Genomic DNA, 19,256 nt, shown 5'->3' with positions numbered 1-19,256 from the left:
TATTAAATTAATTCCCATTTGCCATCATTTAAATTAAATTAAATTAAATTAATTTTTTTTTCCTTTTTACGATTCATTTATTCTTTTTTTTTTGTATTTTTATGGTATGATCTTTAATGTCTTATATTCAATTAGTAATAATATCAACGTTTATGTAAATTTTTTGAATACATAAATACTCTTCACTTGTCTATATTTATATAATTTTGTATTATGTGCCGTTTATCAATTTATTAATTCTATTGTACTTTACATTTTCTCATTTTTTTAATATTATATTTTTATCGTAAAATTTACTTTATACTATAATACCTTACACACTCTTGATCTTATGATAATTTATGTAGTATTACTCCCCACTATACACCGTAGTTTTCGTTGTAGGACTATATTATTTTAATTGTTCCAATTTCCACGTCTTTCTTTTTTTTTTACTTTTAACGGGGGTTGTTTTCAGACTTCGTAACACGAACAGAGTTTCCTTCCTAAACATTTTTAGAAGGTCTTTGTTGGTTGTCGTTATACTATATTAAAAAAATCTAAAAAAAACAAAAAAATTTTAAAAAATAAAAAAAAAATTTTATAAATTCAATTTGAATTGAAAAGGGTAAGTATTTTTTTTATAATCAATTAATATTCGTCTTTCCTAATTTCATAAACATTATTATTTTTCTTATAAAAATTTACTATTTTTTTTTTAGTTTGAAAATGTCTGTTGCTACACAAAATCCTGAACAAAATTCACAAGCTAAAGTAGCTCAAACTGGTGCTTCTGGAAATGGAACAGCTAATGGAGCTGTTGCTGGCACTAATAACAATACTTCTAATGGTACCACCGGACAACGTTCTTACCAATCCGCTTCCCTTTACGTTGGAGATCTTCATCCTGATGTTTCTGAATCTGTACTTTTTTCACAATTCAGTACAGCTGGAACTGTTATCTCAATTCGTGTTTGCCGTGACACTGTAACCCGTAATTCTCTTGGATACGCTTATGTTAATTTTGAAAAAGTTGAAGATGCTGAAATGGCTTTGGATACTATGAATTTTGAACCACTTATGGGAAGACCAATGAGAATTATGTGGTCTCAACGTGATCCATCTCTTCGTCGCTCAGGTGCTGGAAATGTTTTCATTAAAAACATGGATAAATCAATTGATACTAAATCTATTTATGATACATTCTCAATGTTTGGAAACATTCTTTCCTGTAAGGTTGCTACTGACGAGAATGGAGTTTCTTTGGGATATGGATTCATTCATTTTGAAACCGAAGAATCTGCTCAAAAGGCTATTGATCGTGTCAATGGTATGCTTTTGGACGGAAAAAAGGTTTACGTTGGAAAATTTATTCAACGTGATCTTCGCAAAAAGGAGAACTCTTCTGATCAGAAGAATTTTACTAATGTTTATGTCAAGAATTTTGATGACAAGATCGATGATGATACATTAAGTAAAATGTTCTCCAAGTACGGCGAAATTACTTCAGCTGTCGTAATGAAGACCGACGACGGAAAATCCAAAGGGTTTGGTTTTGTTTGTTTCAAGGATGCTGAATCTGCTTCAAAAGCTGTTGCTGAAATGAATGATACTGTTGTTCCTAACTCTGACAAAAGACTTTATGTCGGATGTGCTCAGAAGAAAAATGACAGATTACATGAATTAAAACAAAAGCATGAAATACAAAAAAGAGAACGTCTTGCTAAGTTTGAAGGTGTTAATTTATACGTCAAAAACTTAGATGACACTGTCACTGATGAACAACTTCGTCAACAATTTGAAGGATTCGGTACTATTACCTCTGCTAAGATCATGAGAGATGAACAAGATCGTTCCAAAGGATTTGGTTTTGTTTGCTACGAGTCTCGCTCTGATGCCACAAAAGCAGTTACTGAAATGAACGGTAAAATGTTTGGAACTAAACCACTTTATGTTGCTCTTGCTCAAAGAAAAGAAGAGAGAAAGGCTCAGTTGGCTACTCAGTACTTAAGAACATTCCCTTACAATAGGATGAATGCTCAGATTCCACCAGTTTATAGTAATCATCATCCTGGAGGTTTCTATCTTAATGCTCCAATGCAAAATGGACGTGGACACTTTGGACCATCAGGAGTTAATGCTGGACAAGTTAGAAATAATGCTCCAAGATGGAATAACTATCAAAATGCTGGAGGATTTAATGGGAATCCACAAAATTATCCAATGCAAGGTAATTATCAAAATCAAAATGTAAGAGGAAATCGTCCACAAGGTGGAGGACAAAATGCACCACGTCAATACAATCAACGTATGCCAAGATCCAATATGCCACAACAGCCTATGGTTCGTGGAACTGCAGTTAATCCTCCAATGCAAGGAAAACAAAATATGCATCCAAATTATTATGGTATGCAACAACGTCCAGCCAACCAACCAATGGGACAGATGCAACAAGAAATTTATCAAAGTGGTCCTCAAGAACCATTAACTGCTTATACTTTATCTAAAGCTTCTGTTCAAGTAAGTTTTTTTTTTTTTTTTTATTATAATATAATTTTATTATTTTAGGAACAAAAACAAATGATCGGAGAAAGAATCTATCCTTTAGTTGCTAAGAATTGCAAAGATTCAGATGTTGGAAAAATTACAGGAATGATGTTAGAAATGGACAACTCTGAATTGTTAATGATGTTGGATAATGAAGAACTTCTCCAATCTAAAGTAGCTGAAGCTGCTAATGTTCTCAATAATGCTGCTAAGGCTGGAAATCACTAAAACACCTAATTTGTTATTTTGTGCACATATTTGTCATTACATTGCGAATTGTGTGGAGTGCATGTTCTTTGGAATTTTGTACTACCGTTGTTGTTGTTAAATGAATATTTTTTCATTTAAATATCTTGTAGTTAATCTTTTTATTTAAAAACAACACAAATTAATAATTTTCAATGTAAATATTTATTCAAGTATGTTAAATTGAGAAAAGGTATGTAAAATGTTTTTTCTATTTTTAATATATTTTATTGAAAGAACAATAACATTTTTTTTACATCAAACTACAAAATGTACTTTTATTTTTTGGTTTTTTTACATCATTTTCATTACCATTTCTTAGGTTATTCAATTTAATAGTAAGAGCAAGAGAATTTTTGTAATCTTCATAAGCTTGTTGAAGTTCAGTATATCCATCAATTGATGATTCTTTTCCTTTCTGTTTTCCCGTTAATTCCCAAACACTTTTTCTTCCATTTTTTATTAAGAAATGTGTAAGAACTTCACCTTTTTCTTTTAAATTAACAATACCACGAGTTTCAAATTCAAATGAAGGATTTGTTTTTAACGCATGGTTTTTAGATGGATCTGAAACATGTATTCTAAGTGGTACTCCATTACTTTCCATTTTAGATGCTGTATTAACGGCATCACCAAATAAACAATATTTTGGCATTTTAGCACCAACAACACCAGCAACTACTGGTCCAGTATGTATACCAATACGAATCTTAATTGAATTATCTTCAAGCATTTTTTTATTATTGACAAGATGAGCTAAAGGACTTATTACAGCTCTACTTTCCATTAACATTCCTATGGAACAATTTAATACTCTTTCTGCATGATTTTCACAAATTTTTGGTACACCTCCAACAATAACATATGCATCACCAATTGTCTCAACTTTATAAACATCATGTAACGTTACTAGACGATCAAAACGTAAATACATATCATTAAGAAGATTAACAACATCATAAGGACTACAAAGTGCACAAATATTTGTAAATGTTACAATATCTGTAAATAAACATGTTGCTTCTAAAAATTCAGCTGCTTCAATATTTCTTCCTTGTCTTAAACTTTCAGCAACAGTTGAAGGCATCAATTGACATAACAATTCATCCGTCTTTTGAGTTTCAATTTCTAAATCCATAGCCATTCTTTTTAAATTTTTTGTTGTTTCTTCTAACTTTCTATTTAACTCTACTTGTGACATTCTGGATTGGTTTAACATTATTAAATCTCTAGTACCATCATGTTTTTGCATGTCAGAAAGGTATAAATTATTTATAATCATCTCTCTAACAGTTGTTACACTTAATGAACATAAGTACAAAATATAATTTTGATCTTCTAAATGAACCATTGATCCTTTCAATTCAACAGTTGTTGTATCATCTTGATTATTTAATCCTTTATTCTTTATTTTAAAGACAAATAAACTATTTTTAAATGCAATTAATGATTCAAAGGTTAACGGTAATTCAGGATGTACTAAATCTACTATATCTGTTAATGTTGTAAATCCAATTTTTAAATTTGATAAATTTTGAATTAAATATGAACCAACATGTTGGAGGATTAAATTCTTATCAAAACATAAATGATGTGGGAATGCATTTACAAAATCTTTTACAGTTAAATTATAACCACTTTTTGGAATAACTATTTCTTTTTGTTTATTAGATTTCTCTGATAATGATTTAATATTATTACCTGAATTTTCATTTTCTACCATTGTTATACTGAAAATGACATGTTCAGTTATATATGTATCTAGATGTTCTTGTTTACGTTCTTGAACTTTCATTATAACTTCTGTATTAAAAATACGTCTTGCTACCTCTCTGACAACTCCTTTAACAATTGGATAAAGACCAGAACGTTTTGAATAATAATGAAGAATTAAGCTTCCATTTTTTGCTGGTTCACATCTAAAAGATGGTCCTTTTAATTTTGTTCGATAAACTACATGGTCAATAAAGTAATGTAATGAATCTAAACTATCAAGAAAACCTTCTAAATTATCTGATAATGCTTTTAACAATTCATCCCATCCTGTTTCCATTGTAAATTGAATTAAAAAACCACCATATGCTTCCCAAACTTCTTCTATTGGAATACCAATAACATTAGCCATTGCATTAACAATTTTCATTGTATCTTCATCTTTATAATAATGACTAATTTCACATTCACTACCTTCTTCAAATTTTATTATTTCTAAAATTTTTAACCAAACATCACGACCATATTTACGATAGACAAGTTGTCTAAACGATTCATGAATCCAACCAAACTAAAATTTAATATTTTATTCTTATGTTGATTAAAAAACATATATAGATGGTTGAAAAAAAATATATATATAAAAATTATTAAAAACCTACCATAACTAAAAAATACCTTATATATTCAATTTATTTTTTTCTAATATAATATAAAATCAAATTGTTTTATAAAAGTTTATTATATAAATTTTAATATTATAAATATAAATTGATGAAACTTTGTAGTGTTAAGTATTTTAAAAATAATATTTTAACAAAATTTTAAAAAGTTTTCTTAACAGTATAACAAAAATTTTACCTTCGGGGCCAGTAACACGCAACAATCCATTTATCTTTGAATAATTAATTTTTATCATAATATTTATCATTTGCCTTTATTTTATACTTCAAATAGTTTTCTTTAAGAATATGTATCAATTTTTCATAAAAGTAATTTTAATGATAGAAAAAAAATGTTACACCTTTATATAATATAAAGCATTTAAAATATAACTTTTATATATCATGCTTTTTAAAATTATAAATTGACCATTAACCATTTTAATTATTCTATCTTTAATCAACTTTTTTAACAAATTTATTACAACATTTCTTAATGATAAAATATACACATTTTTTTTTCTTCATTTTAAATATAAAATTTATAATTCCATCCCTTTCATTGTATAATTTTTTTATTTTAACTAACAGACAAAAGTATATATTTGAAAATTTATAATAAACAATGAAAATAACAATTTATTATATTATATTTTGACACAATATACTTTAATATTATAAAAAAATATATATATATATTGTTTGTTATGTAAAATAAAAATACATATCTATGAGTATGTCTACCCATTTTTACTTGAAAAGAGTTAAGAAGAAAATTTAAATAGTTTAACATTTTTGTTATCAGTTTAAAAAAAAAAAAGTAATAATTTTTTTTTTATTTTGTTACATTTTTAATGCCAGTTTTGGTAAAAGCACTTAATTCAACAAAAAATAAATAATAAATATACAAAGAACAATTAATATATACATATAAAAAAAAATATATATATATATATATGACAGGAAAAAAAAAGTAGTAATATTTGTTGAGAAGCTACAATCAACATCCCATCATATCAGAAGGCAGATGAAGATAAAAAGGGGGAAGAAAAGGAGAAATATTTCTATATATTTTATACATGTTGAATGGACGTGTTATGGAAGAAGACGAAGACAAGGAGCCATCAGACAAGAAGGCGTGTTTTTTTTCTTTTTTATTATCATATATTATAATATTTTGTTGGTAGGAGATAGCTTGAAGAGGCAGGTCTTATGTCCCTGAGTTTTAAATACTCTCTCCTGTGTCTTGTCGTTTTGTTTTGTTGTCGTTTCACAACGAATAACTTTGTTATCCATGTTGGAAAGACATCTACTTTAAATGTAAATCGGATTGTTTTGCCTGCCTATAATACCAACAAACTTTATTCTCATTTATCTTTTAAATATTATACTATATACTGTTTGCATATATATAGTACATCTTATATGTTTTATTTTGCATGTTTATTTAATAAATTTACATTCCACAATTTTTGGGTAAGAAAAATACTAATACTAACTACATATTTTTTTACCTCTCACTTTTTAGTAGAAATTTAGAGTTTAACAAAGAATATAACTTGTTATTAATTTTTTTTTTTTTCTAACAAAATTTCTCTTATATTATATATAAATATATTTTATCAATTTTGATTATATTATAAATGGATCCTTTATGGAATGGTGAGCCGCCATATTACACAAATCACACATCAACATACTACCATCATTTAAATATTCCCTCAGTGTCGTCATCATCTATAACGACAACTACAACAATGACACAATCAGATGAAGTAATTGTTAATGGCATTGGTTTAGTAGAAAATGATTTAGTAAATATTTATCATGAAAACAATAGTAATACTTTTAATTTTCCACGTTATGAAACAATTGAATGTCCTTACAACGAAACAACTATAGGATATCATTCATCAAATGTTGAAAGAGAATCTTCCACAACATCTAATAGTATGGGTCATGATAATAATGATTTAATAAATGATCCTTATTATTATACTGAACATCAAAATTCTCAAACAGGTCGAAATGTTTATTTCAATAATGAAGAAAATCAATCTTATGTAAATAATCATTATGATATGTATAATAATATTGATGAGTTATATAATGATAATGGAGGAATTAGGAATACTCAAATAACATCTCCAACAACAATTTTATCTGAAGGTCCATTAAATTATAATTCAATAGATGATGATGAACCATTAGTATCTGAGGATCAATTACAAGATGAAATGGATCATTTTGAAAATATGTTAAATAAATTTTCTTCTAATGATAATATTATAGATGAGGATTGTAATGATATAACATGTGATGATATGTTAAATTGTTTTGAAACATCTATTGATGATAATTTTTTAAAACTTTTTGATAGTATAGAATCAAGTCCTGAGGTAATGTCTAAGAATTGTCTTGTATCTCCAACTAATGATATATTTGATGAGGAATATCTTGATGTGGGGGGTGATGATGAAGATGAGAAAAAAAATAAAATAAAAGGTGACAGTACTTCTAATATTAGTAAAAGGAAATGTGTAACATGTTGTAAAGAAATTACGAAGAATGTTTTTAAATTGCCTCAAGGTAAATTTAAATCTATTATTTATTGTTCAAATAGTTGTATAAAACACAAATTACAAGAATGGTATGAAAAATGTAGAAATAGTAAAACAATTGAAATTCAATTATTTGACGACAGTAATGTTAAAAAAGAAATATCTTTTGATTATGCTTATAAATTTCTGAAGAAATCACCTTTTTATATACCGGTAGTTATAGAAAAAGATAAAGAAGATAACAGTAATGAAAAGAAAGAAGAAATGTTAAGAAATGGTTTTAAAAAATTAACATTTAAAATATTTATTCTTCTTCTCAAGAAAAGTGAAATTGAAGCTGGAAAAGAAAGGATGGTAAGAGCTTTTGTTAATGAACTTGAAAGGCAAATATTTGAGAAATTTATGGGTAAAGATTATTGTGGTTATAAGAAATTTGCTAGATATTTTATGCATAATCAGGAGAGAACTGAGAAAAAAGTATAGTTTATTTTATTAATATTTTATATTAATTTTGTAGATTTTATATTTAAACTTACTTAGAAGGCGAATGTCTATTGGTGAATTATTGAAGATGCCTCTTAAAGAGGTTAAACATGGTATAAAAATAAAAAAAGAAAATGGTCAAAGTAGTAGTAGTAGTTGTAGTGGTAATTTGTTACAAGAAATAATAAATGATAATAAAGTTATTAAAAATCAAAAAAGAGGTATTTGTACACCGGTTAAAGTTATTAGTAGTGGAAAAATTCCTGATTCTCATGAGGGAGATGCTTTATCACTTGTTGATTCAATATTAGGAGATACAAATGATGATACAACATCAAAACATCTTAATCATTTGTATGATTCTAATTGTAAGATTTGTCAAGAAAAAAAAATAAAAGAGGAACGATTATTAAGAGAACGTGAAGAGGCAGTTGCTGAAAGAGAGGCAAAAAGAAAGAAAAGAGAAATGGAAATAGAAGCAAGAATACGTGAAGAAAAAATGAATTTGTTAAAAAAGGAGACGGAAGAAAAAAAAAAGATGGAAAAAAATTTATGTAATGTTATTTTAAATGATGGTTCTAATGATATTCCATTGACAATTTATTCTATAAAAAATCCAGATTTATTTATGTTAAAAGATGAGATGCCACAAAGATTTGACAAAATTAATCTTATTCGAAATGTTAATGCATTAAAAGAAGTTTTTGAAATTTCTATTGAATCATTAACAGATAGAGTTATGGTTTGTATTGTTGAAGCAAACAGAACATTTGATGACGGAAATTTTTTTAAATATCGAAAATATTTATTTAAAGAAAGATTAGGAATTGTAATTAATTTTGAAGATTCAAATCTTCTTAAGTCTTTCTCTCTAATACCTCTTGATTCTTTTGCAGATATTCCTGATTTATTATTTGATTTACCTGGTTATGAAATAAGTTTATTTGACTTTTCAACAAAATTTGTAGGTGTTTTTATTTTGGAGGATCAAAAATTGTTGAACATTTTTACATCACCACCTAAACCACCTATTTTAAATAACATTAAATTGACATGTACTAAAGATAATGATGATAAAAAATGTTTTGATAATGATAATACTATTGAAAATGCTAGTAAATCTAATGACATAAAAGCAATAGAAAAAGTGGTACATGAATCAGTGAAATGTCAAAAAGAGACTAAAGATCAGTCATCAAATATGTGTCAAAGTGATAGTGATAATACTAAAGATACTACTTCATCAAATGATTGGATACCATCGAGTAAAAATACTTCGAGAAATGAAACAGTATCATCACCATCATGTAACTTCAAAATACCATCGTTAATTATGACTGAGCCACCGGTTCCACCATCAATTGAGTTGCCATCAAGCGCTAAATTTGATAAACAACAACAATCTCAAGGTAGTAGTAGTAATGGTAGTAATGGTGGAAAAATTGGAAAAAGAAAAAAATCTAGGAAAAATAGAAAATCGAAACATAATAAAAAAAGGAATCGTGAATGTTCTATAAATCAAAATCATTCTAAATACGGAGGTACATTAAATAATATAAGAAGAGATTTTAGATCACCTATTAGTCCATATCCTCATAATCGTCCTGATAGAAGGCAATCAAATAATTATATTCGTGAAAATGATGATATACGAAAAATAGAAGATAGATATAATCATCTTCAACATATCCAATATAATGAATCACCATTATATCAACATCATCAACCTTTACAAAATCCTTCAATAGGAAATATATATTCACCACGAAGTAGTAATATGTTACCATCGATTCAAAGGTACTCATTTTCAACATCATCAACATACAATTCAAGACCAGTTCCTTCACTATTAAAACAAGAACCATACATAAAACCATTAATGGAGCAACCTATTATATTGGGACCACAATTTAATCATCCATCTCCTTCTAATGCATCTCTGTTCACTTCAAGAATACCTCAAGGATTATCATGTCCACAACAAATGTTTAATAATCATATTCATGGACAAAGACCTCATCAAAATAGTTATTATCATCCACCTACTGGTAATAACAAACAACATAGTTACCAACAGGCGCAACAATTGTACTATAATAATTATTCTCGTTCCAGGCGTTTTTAATTTTCAATAAAAAAAATTCATTGAGTAGGAATTATATGTAATATTTACTTTTTTTTTCTTGTACAAAAAAAATAATTAAATATGACGGGTCGAGTTATATTTTAACATAAAAATAATTTAACTATTTCCTTATTATTTAATAATATTATTGTTTTTTTTTTGTTTTATGTTATTTATATTATATTATGACTGATAGTTAATAAAAATAATTTTTTCTACAGTATATCATTTGTTATTTCATTAAACTTTATAATAATTTTTAAATATTTTTGGTAAATATATTATTTTAAAGTGTTTATCTTTTTTTTTACAATGTATCATTTTTATTGGTTAAAAAGATTATAATTCGTTTAATGATATAGTTTGCCTAACAAAAATAGTAAAAATTAAAAGAAGTATTATTTATTGAAATTTGGTTTATTTATTATAACTAGTTCAATTATTTTATTAAAATAAGAAGGCGGTAAATGACCTTCTATAGTTTTGATATAAAAATGTTTAAAATTTAAAAATTATCATCATCTTTATTAAAAGATATTACTTGATTACTCAAAATGTTTTCTAAAATTATTCTTCTTATTCTTGCCTGTATTGTTGCATTGACAACATCTCAATTCTTTGGACCAGGAATGTATGGAGGTTATGGTCGTGGAATGTATGGAGGTTATGGAGGTTATGGCCGTGGAATGTATGGAGGATATGGCCGTGGAATGTATGGAGGATATGGTCGTGGAATGTATGGTATGGGAGGATGGGGCAAAAAATAAATCATTAAAAGCAAATGATAATCCATTGTATAATTCTATATCATATCTAGTATCAATTTATTGTAAATATATTTTATTATATTAAATAAAATTTACAAGTAAAATTATTTTTATTTTGTATTAAAATTTATTAATTAAAATTAAATAATAGATATTGGAATACCAGCCCATTTAGATAAAAATATTTGAATATCCTGCAACTTATCAGTACTATTTGTTTTACTTATTGTTGCAAATGTATTCCAATATATTGAAATTGCTTTCATATTATTAGTTAAAATTTTTGGATTATCTAATATAGGGTATCCAGTAATAATACACATATCATATTTAACAAGTGTCGGTGATATTATACAACCTTCAAATAAACCTCTACTATCTAGTAATAATTCTTTATCAATTTTTGTATCAACAGACACTGAAAGTACCCATTCTTTTATCTCTTCATGTTCATCTTGACTAACAAAAACTTTCTCTGGTAATGGATATTGTGTAGGTATATCTGTACTAACAAAAATACTATTATCAACAATAGATGGATCATTATCTTCAATAGCATCTATAACATCAAGATACATATTTAAAAAAGTAAAAGCCATATTTTCATATTTTTCACCAAAATTTTTACATGCTATTCCTGCTTCATAAAATACCTTATCTGCTGGTAATAAATCAATATATCTAAGAAGTGATATTTTTATTTTTAATTTTATTTCTTCAATTTCATTTGAATTAAATTCTTCTAAACTTTCATATAAACAAATAAAATGTATACATTGTAAATATCTATCAAATAATTCATTTGTTACTTCATTAGAATTATTATCATTATGTAATTTATTTACTAAATTAAGTAACATATTTCTTAATGATGATATTGTATCATATTCATATTTTTCACTAACAATAATTTCAATTAATTTTTTATAAATATTTAAATTTTCTTTATTACTTGATGTTCCATATGTTTCAAATATTTTAATAGCTTCTTTATACATATTATCATTTAATAATTCACTAACATATATAGCAACATACTTATCAACTAATGGTTGATGATTTTGTTTAACAGCTATATCTAATGCTTTATTCCATTGTTTTTTTTGTACTAATAAGTCAATTGCACTTATAACATCAATACTTATTAATTCATTAATATTACCTTCATTTGTTAAATATTTTTTATATTCATCTTCAACATAATTTTCCATTTCTGGTAACATTTCAATAGCAATTCTTTTTGCCTTTGAATATTCTTTTCCTTTAACTAAAACTTCAATAGCTTCTTTTGGTTTATTCCAAAGTAAATATATTTCACCTTCATCAAGATATAAACCATAAATATCAAGTTGTTTTGTAATATTATTTAATATTGTATTTCTATTTCCAGTAGTAATAAATTTTAATGTTATATCAGCAGCTTTTTTTAATGCTGTCACAATAATTTCTTCATTTTCAGTTATAGGTGGTTTAATTTTAAGTAAAGTATTTACTGCATTAAGGTAATCTTCATTCATTTCATAATCTTTTGCTTGTGCTACATAACTAGCTACACCTTTACTACCACTTTTTAATTGTATCTTATCATATTCTTTTTGTATATCATTTAATTGTAATGGTAAATAATCATTAGCAATTCGTAATGCATCATCCCACATATTATTTTCTTTATAATAATTTAATATTACTTCTGGTTTATCAGCTCTTAATAAGTATGTTTCTGCTTTAGAATAATCTTTATTTCTAACAGCTAATGTTGCTTGACCTATATATATATCATTTAACATTTCTGTAGCATATTCTTTAGCAACTCTTTCTCCATCATCCCACATTTGATTATTTATATACATATTAACTGCTTCACGAGGAACATCACCAAGAATATAATTTTTTTCTGCATCATTTAAATTATTTTCTTCCTCTAAATGTTCACCTAATTTTCTATAAACTATAGGTAATTTACTTTTATTACCAATTTTACATATTTCAAAAGCAAAATCAAAATCATTATTTTGGCATGCTATATTAATAACTTCATTAAGAATATTATATTTTTGAAGAAGTTTAACACCAGGATCACCACCTAATGATTTTGCCCATAAATAAATAATATTTTTTCCAGCATTATCACCACCTTCTTGTTTACCTATTCTATATGCATCAGACCATTCACCAACTTCCATATACATATCAACACAACTTTTCCAATCACCACTTATTAAATATTGTTCTTCAGCAGATTTAAGATCACCATTTCTTTCAAATTCTTCAGCAAGACGTTTTCTTGTTTCTATAACAAATTCAGGATGATATTTTTCAACTAATATCATCATTTCAGTAATTTTATTTGCATTTCTATACATAGCTATAGCTTTTTTAGGTTCACCCATACTAATATATAATTCTTCTGCATCTTTATATTTTCCCATCATTTCAAGTTTTTCAGCTTTTTCTAAATATAATTTTTGTGTTTCATTTTCATCCATAATTTCACTAGCAAGTCTATGAGCTTCAGTCCATTGTGATTTTCTATTATACATATTTAATGCTTCTTCTGGTTTTTTAGCATCAATATAATATTTTTCAGCTTCATCAAAATTACCTTTTTCTTCAAAATATTCACCAATTTTAAAAAAATATTCATAATTATTTGGATTAGGTTCTAATACATTAATTATTTGTATTGCTTTTTCATAATCTTTACCTTTTATTGAACTATCAATAGCTTTAATCATTTCACCAGCTTCTAAATAATGTGAAATACTTTCTTCATAATAACCATTTTTAACTAACCAATCACCCCATTTTTCTTCTAATTCAACAACATCCTCTGGATAATGTGTTCTTGCAAGTTGTATAGCTTTATTAAAATTATTACCTTTTTTATATCCATCCATACTTTTATCATACATTTCAAGTTTTTCATAAATTTCACCAATTTTTTCATAATTTAAACTTAATTCTAATGATTTTATAATTCTATCAACTAATATTTCATCTCTTATTAATTTATTATTTTCTAAAATTACACGAGCTGCTTTTGCTGAGGCAGAACCTTTTAAGTATAGGTCAATTGCACCATGTAAATCACCTTCTTTTTCTTTACATTCACCTGCCTTTTGATCTTGACCGGTCTCAAATAGATACTTATAATATTCTTGTTGTAAAGTACCAAGTTTTGTATAATTCCATCCTTTTCCTAACATTATAGCATCATCCCATTTATGTAAATTTTTATACATTTTTATTGCTTCATCTAAATTATTATTTTGTATATAACATTTTTCAGCTTCTTTATAATTACCATTAAGAAGATATAATTTTGCTTTAACTTTATAATCATTATATTTATCATTAGATTCTTCTATATCATTTAATATTTCATGTATAAAAGCAACTTTACAATAATTTTTCATTGCTGCATATGCTCTACTAGCAACATGAAGTCTTTCTTCTTGTAATGCAACATTACTTAATTGTCTCCACATTGGTAACATTTCAATACTATTATTATAATCATTATTTTCAAGAAAATAAACTGCTTTACTTAGATTTAAATCATCCATATTAGTACCAAATTCGATAAGAGTGTTATCTAATTCATATGATACTTTATTATTACCTTCAATAACAATAACTTCAGTTTTCTTATCATCTCTATAAACATCTTGGACATCTCCTTTAATAGGTACTATAGTTACTTGATCAGGTTGATCAGTTGAATACCATATACATAAATTTTCATTTGACTGAGCCACAACAACATCACTACCAGGAACCCATTGTATATAACTACAATAATTGATAAGACTTGTTGTTCTTTTTTCTTCTATTTCATATAATTGTACACGAGATCTTGTATCACGAAATAATAATTTATTTCCTGTTTCATTTAATTCAAGCCAATCTATATGTGATGGATGATTAATATGTGATATTTGTGTATTTGTTAATAAATCCATAACATGAATATTATTATAATCAACTAAATATGCTATTCTTTTTCTTTCACCATATACTTTTGATATTCTTTCATTTAAACGAATACTTAATAAATGTGGATTAATTATTTCTGTTCTAATCCATCCTATAATATCATCAATACCATATTCAACAATACTTATTTCACCAGCATTAATTATCATACAACAATTATCAGATTCCATAATAAATTTTTCATTACCACCAGAATTCCAATTAACTTCTGATGTTAATTCTTTTTCCATATTTGATAATATTAATGAATTTGTTGTATATGCAACAACAAATTTATTCATTCTTCCCATAATTCTTATATCACGAATATTATATCCTTTATTACTTTTTATACTAATATTTGGACTATTATCAATAACTGTATCTTTAATAACTATTTGTGATGGTGATACATATGTTACCTCAAATTGATTTTTTAATAAAATTTTTTTTAAACTACAATCAATAGCAATAACAGCACCACATAATGATCCAACAATAATTGTTGAACCATCTGGTTTCCATGATAATGATGTTATAGTATATAAATTTTTAATATCTAAAATATTTCCCTCATCCCATGCACCTCTTCTTTGATTCCATATCATAAGTCTAAGTCTATCATAACTACCAAAAACAGCATTTGTTCCTGTTGGATCAACAATACCAACAACATATTCTTTTTCATTTGGATCTTTAGTATAATCAAATGTTTGTAATAATCGTCCATTTTCTGTATAACTAATTATTCTTTGATCACATCCACTTGCTAATATACCAAAATTTGTATATATTAAAGCAAATGGAGCTGTTAAATGTGTACAAATTTTTTGTTGACTTTTACTATCAAAATTATAAATAATAATACTACCATCAATATGTCCACTACAAAATGATCTTTTTGTTGGATGTTTAGCAAGTGAGACAACTGCTTGATCAGTCTTATAGACAGTTGATATTTTATTAGAATGACAGGAAGCAAAACGAACTTTACCATCCATTAATCCAACAACTAATCTATTATCCTCAGGCCATATTAAACAATTAACAGTTGATGATTGTTGAAATTTATTTGATATAACTTTTTTTTCATCCCAATTTTTACCAATTTTATAAATAAAAACAATATTGTCAGACTGCCCAACAGCCAATTTAATTGAGTCTGGTGAAAATGTTATAGCTGTAATAACAAAACTATTTTTTCCATATTTTGATTCTATTGGTTTAGCATGAAAACGATCTTTTTGTTCTCTTATTCCATCAAAAATATAAATATTTCTATCTTTTGTAGCAACAGCTAATTTTTTGTTGTTTGATGACCATGCAACAGATGGTATTTTAGATGATGATAACTATAAATTTTAAAAATAAAATATTTATTTATTTTTTGTATTTTAATAAAATATTAATTTGTTTTTATAATTATTTATTTTGTATCTATTTTTTTTTTTTACTTACCTGACTATCAATAATTGTATCTAAGAAACGTAATTTCATAATTTTTATATTATAATAATTTAGAAAGAAAAAAAACAATTATTACTTTTGTAATATTTAATTATTTATTTTTAAAAATATTGTTTTAATTATTTGTAATAACTTATTTATTCCAAAGAAAATATTATATTTTTGATATGTTACCATAGTAACAATAATTGTTGTATGATTAATTTAAAAATAACTTTTATTTAATATGCCTTATTTTTTATATAAGTTTAAGATTTATTGTATTAATAAGAGATAATCAGATTTAATAATAAATAAAAAAAAAAGCCAAGGCCAAAAACAATTATATATATATTTAAGTACCTAAAATATCCAATTAATTATAGGGGATTAATTTTAAATTTACCAATAATCTTAACCATCAATAAAAAAGAATCCTAAATAAGAAGTAATTGACACATTAAAAGATACTTATTAAACTACTGTCTGATTTTGTATGATACTACAGGTGTTCATAAAACAATTGCTGATCTGATATGTCTTTATATATAAATATATATATCATATAATTTTTAAAAAGTATATCTTATTTTTAACTACTATTCTTTTATATATTATTATACCGACTTTGTACATTAAAATAAAAAGGACATATAAAAAAAAAGGAAAATGAGTAACAAAAAATGTTATAAAGTTTTGTTGTTTGAATTAATATATCTCTAATACTTACTTTGATCTTTTAAATATATTAATGTCTTTTTAAAATTACAATCATATATTTTAACTTTTATATATTATTTCTTTTTTTTTTTTAACATTTTATTCATCTAATTTAATATGTTTAAAAGTTTCTCCATATGTACAAAAAAAAGTAGTTACTTTTATAATGATTTCAATTAACCTCCTACTATTCTATTAAAATAATGTATCTAACAAAAAAAAAAAAAAACAATTAATATTCATTTGTCTAACAAATTTATCGGTAAAATACTTCGATAACACTACTCATTCTAGCAGATCAATTTTACTATCATATCTTTTTCATACATATTCACCATTATTTGATTTTATTTCTTTTTAACACAAAGGTTTAAAATTAAAAAATGTAATGATAAAAATAAGAGCTTCATATAATGATACATATAAACCTTATATCTATATATATATATAATACTTGTGGTAATGAATTGTTGAGAAGAAAAAAAACGATTCCTTAAAACAATAGTGTTAAATTTATATTTATTGTTTAGAATATATTAATGATTCATCTCCAACTGTTTTGATGACGTATTTTTTTTTTGTTTTACTTTTCATTAATCTTTTCTTACTTTTATACTTTTAATTCTATATTTTAGAAATTTTTTTTTTTTTGCATTATAGAACTTTATTTTTTGAAAGATTTTAAGAATGGATGAATTAATAGAAAAAATTAAGAATAGTATAAAAAGAGAAAGACTTTGTGATGATGTCAAAGAATTTCAATGGAGAAGTTTAGATTTAAATTTGGATAATTGTTTAAATAGAATTTGTTTTATTTCAGTATGTTTTTTTTTTAATTATAATAAAATATTATTATAATTTATTTTTTTTTAGAAAATTACCGGTAAAAGATATTTAGTATATCTAACTAGAAAGATAGATTTTGACAAAGAAAAACCAGAGCTAATAGAATTAGCATCAGTTGGAGCTATATATAATATGCGTTACATTTTCCAACTTTTAGAAACCAAAAAAAAACGTCTAAAAATAAGTTATGGATCAGGATATGGTTTATTTTCTTACCAAAAAGATGATGTTGATATAGATTGTCTTTGCATAGAATCATCAAATTTATATCCATTAAATAATATTACAAACACTCTTGATGTAGAAAAAATTCTTAGTGTGGCAAGATACCTGGCAAAATTTCAAGTATCATGTATGCGTTGGATTGGAGAATTATCAAAAAGATACATCATGTTCAATAATAAATATTTGTTAACATTTTTAAATGACCAATTAATTAATTATCAACCAACATATATAGAATCACTAGAAAAATATATGAGGAAATATTTTAAAAATCCTGATAAAATGATTGAACAAGTTAAACACTACCTTAAACCATATACAACTTTTGATAAATTAGAAGAAAAAAAATATTTTAAATTACTTCCACTAGTAATATCTCATTCATTTTTATGTCCAGAATTGGTAAATTTTAAAAATAGTAATACCAATGAGGTTGTTGAAATAGAAGGATGGCATTACACAACTTTCATGCCTGTAGGTTATGATATAATATCCCTAATTATCAATTCATTGGATAGTAAAATAAGAACAGAAAGGTATAAGTATATATTAATGTCATATTATGAAGTATTTATTAAATACTCAACACAACATTTTGAATTTAAACATTTACTAGAATATTACAAATCTTCATTAAAATATGTTATTTTTAGAAATTTACATAAATTACTAACTATGTTATCTAGTGATAGTATGAATTTTGAAGAAAAGAAAATTATTGCTCAAAGATGGGAAGATGCTCTTGATGAAGCATATTGTAATGAATATTATGAATTATAAATTATTATTATAAAATTATTTTTTTATTATTTAAATATATATATATATATTTCTTATTTATTGTTTGAATTGCTGTAGAAACAAAAAAAAAAACAAAATATAACTTTTGTTAATATTTGATAATTAAAATAATTATTAATTTTTTTACGATTATTTTCACTAGGTGTTTTCGCCACGACAT

The 19,256-nt window shown here is 25.1% G+C and overlaps 6 protein-coding genes across 6 annotated transcripts; 4 read left to right on the top strand and 2 right to left on the bottom strand.

Moving 5' to 3' along the window:
- Positions 1–708: 708 nt before the first annotated feature.
- On the top strand, positions 709–2,754 carry SRAE_2000448500 (Polyadenylate-binding protein 4; the record flags this gene model as incomplete). The annotated part of the gene is made up of 2 exons (XM_024643360.1): positions 709–2,499; positions 2,548–2,754. The coding sequence occupies 2 exons, from the start codon at positions 709–711 to the stop codon at positions 2,752–2,754; spliced, it is 1,998 nt and encodes a 665-aa protein (XP_024509038.1).
- A 271-nt stretch (positions 2,755–3,025) lies between these two features.
- Positions 3,026–5,404, bottom strand: SRAE_2000448400 (Adenylyl cyclase class-3/4/guanylyl cyclase domain and Heme-NO binding domain and Haem NO binding associated domain and NO signalling/Golgi transport ligand-binding domain-containing protein; the record flags this gene model as incomplete). The annotated part of the gene is made up of 3 exons (XM_024643359.1): positions 3,026–5,056; positions 5,148–5,152; positions 5,347–5,404. 3 exons carry the CDS (start codon positions 5,402–5,404, stop codon positions 3,026–3,028), a joined length of 2,094 nt encoding a protein of 697 aa, XP_024509037.1.
- Positions 5,405–6,790: 1,386 nt separating this feature from the next.
- Positions 6,791–10,316, top strand: SRAE_2000448300 (Hypothetical protein; the record flags this gene model as incomplete). Its single annotated transcript, XM_024643358.1, has 3 exons — positions 6,791–7,736; positions 7,794–8,185; positions 8,226–10,316. The coding sequence occupies 3 exons, from the start codon at positions 6,791–6,793 to the stop codon at positions 10,314–10,316; spliced, it is 3,429 nt and encodes a 1,142-aa protein (XP_024509036.1).
- Positions 10,317–10,870: 554 nt separating this feature from the next.
- On the top strand, positions 10,871–11,083 carry SRAE_2000448200 (Hypothetical protein; the record flags this gene model as incomplete). The annotated part of the gene is made up of 1 exon (XM_024643357.1): positions 10,871–11,083. The coding sequence occupies one exon, from the start codon at positions 10,871–10,873 to the stop codon at positions 11,081–11,083; it is 213 nt and encodes a 70-aa protein (XP_024509035.1).
- Positions 11,084–11,223: 140 nt separating this feature from the next.
- Positions 11,224–16,555, bottom strand: SRAE_2000448100 (Intraflagellar transport protein 172 homolog; the record flags this gene model as incomplete). Its single annotated transcript, XM_024643356.1, has 2 exons — positions 11,224–16,410; positions 16,517–16,555. The coding sequence occupies 2 exons, from the start codon at positions 16,553–16,555 to the stop codon at positions 11,224–11,226; spliced, it is 5,226 nt and encodes a 1,741-aa protein (XP_024509034.1).
- A 1,356-nt stretch (positions 16,556–17,911) lies between these two features.
- On the top strand, positions 17,912–19,075 carry SRAE_2000448000 (Hypothetical protein; the record flags this gene model as incomplete). Its single annotated transcript, XM_024643355.1, has 4 exons — positions 17,912–18,043; positions 18,098–18,697; positions 18,741–18,769; positions 18,814–19,075. The coding sequence occupies 4 exons, from the start codon at positions 17,912–17,914 to the stop codon at positions 19,073–19,075; spliced, it is 1,023 nt and encodes a 340-aa protein (XP_024509033.1).
- Between the last annotated feature and the right edge of the window lie 181 nt (positions 19,076–19,256).

The sequence above is a fragment of the Strongyloides ratti genome (genome assembly GCF_001040885.1).
Source record: "Strongyloides ratti genome assembly S_ratti_ED321, chromosome : 2".
NCBI classification, from domain to species: Eukaryota; Metazoa; Nematoda; class Chromadorea; order Rhabditida; family Strongyloididae; genus Strongyloides; species Strongyloides ratti.
Note: the sequence above shows the minus strand (reverse complement) of the source record. Positions and strands in the feature narration are given on the sequence as shown.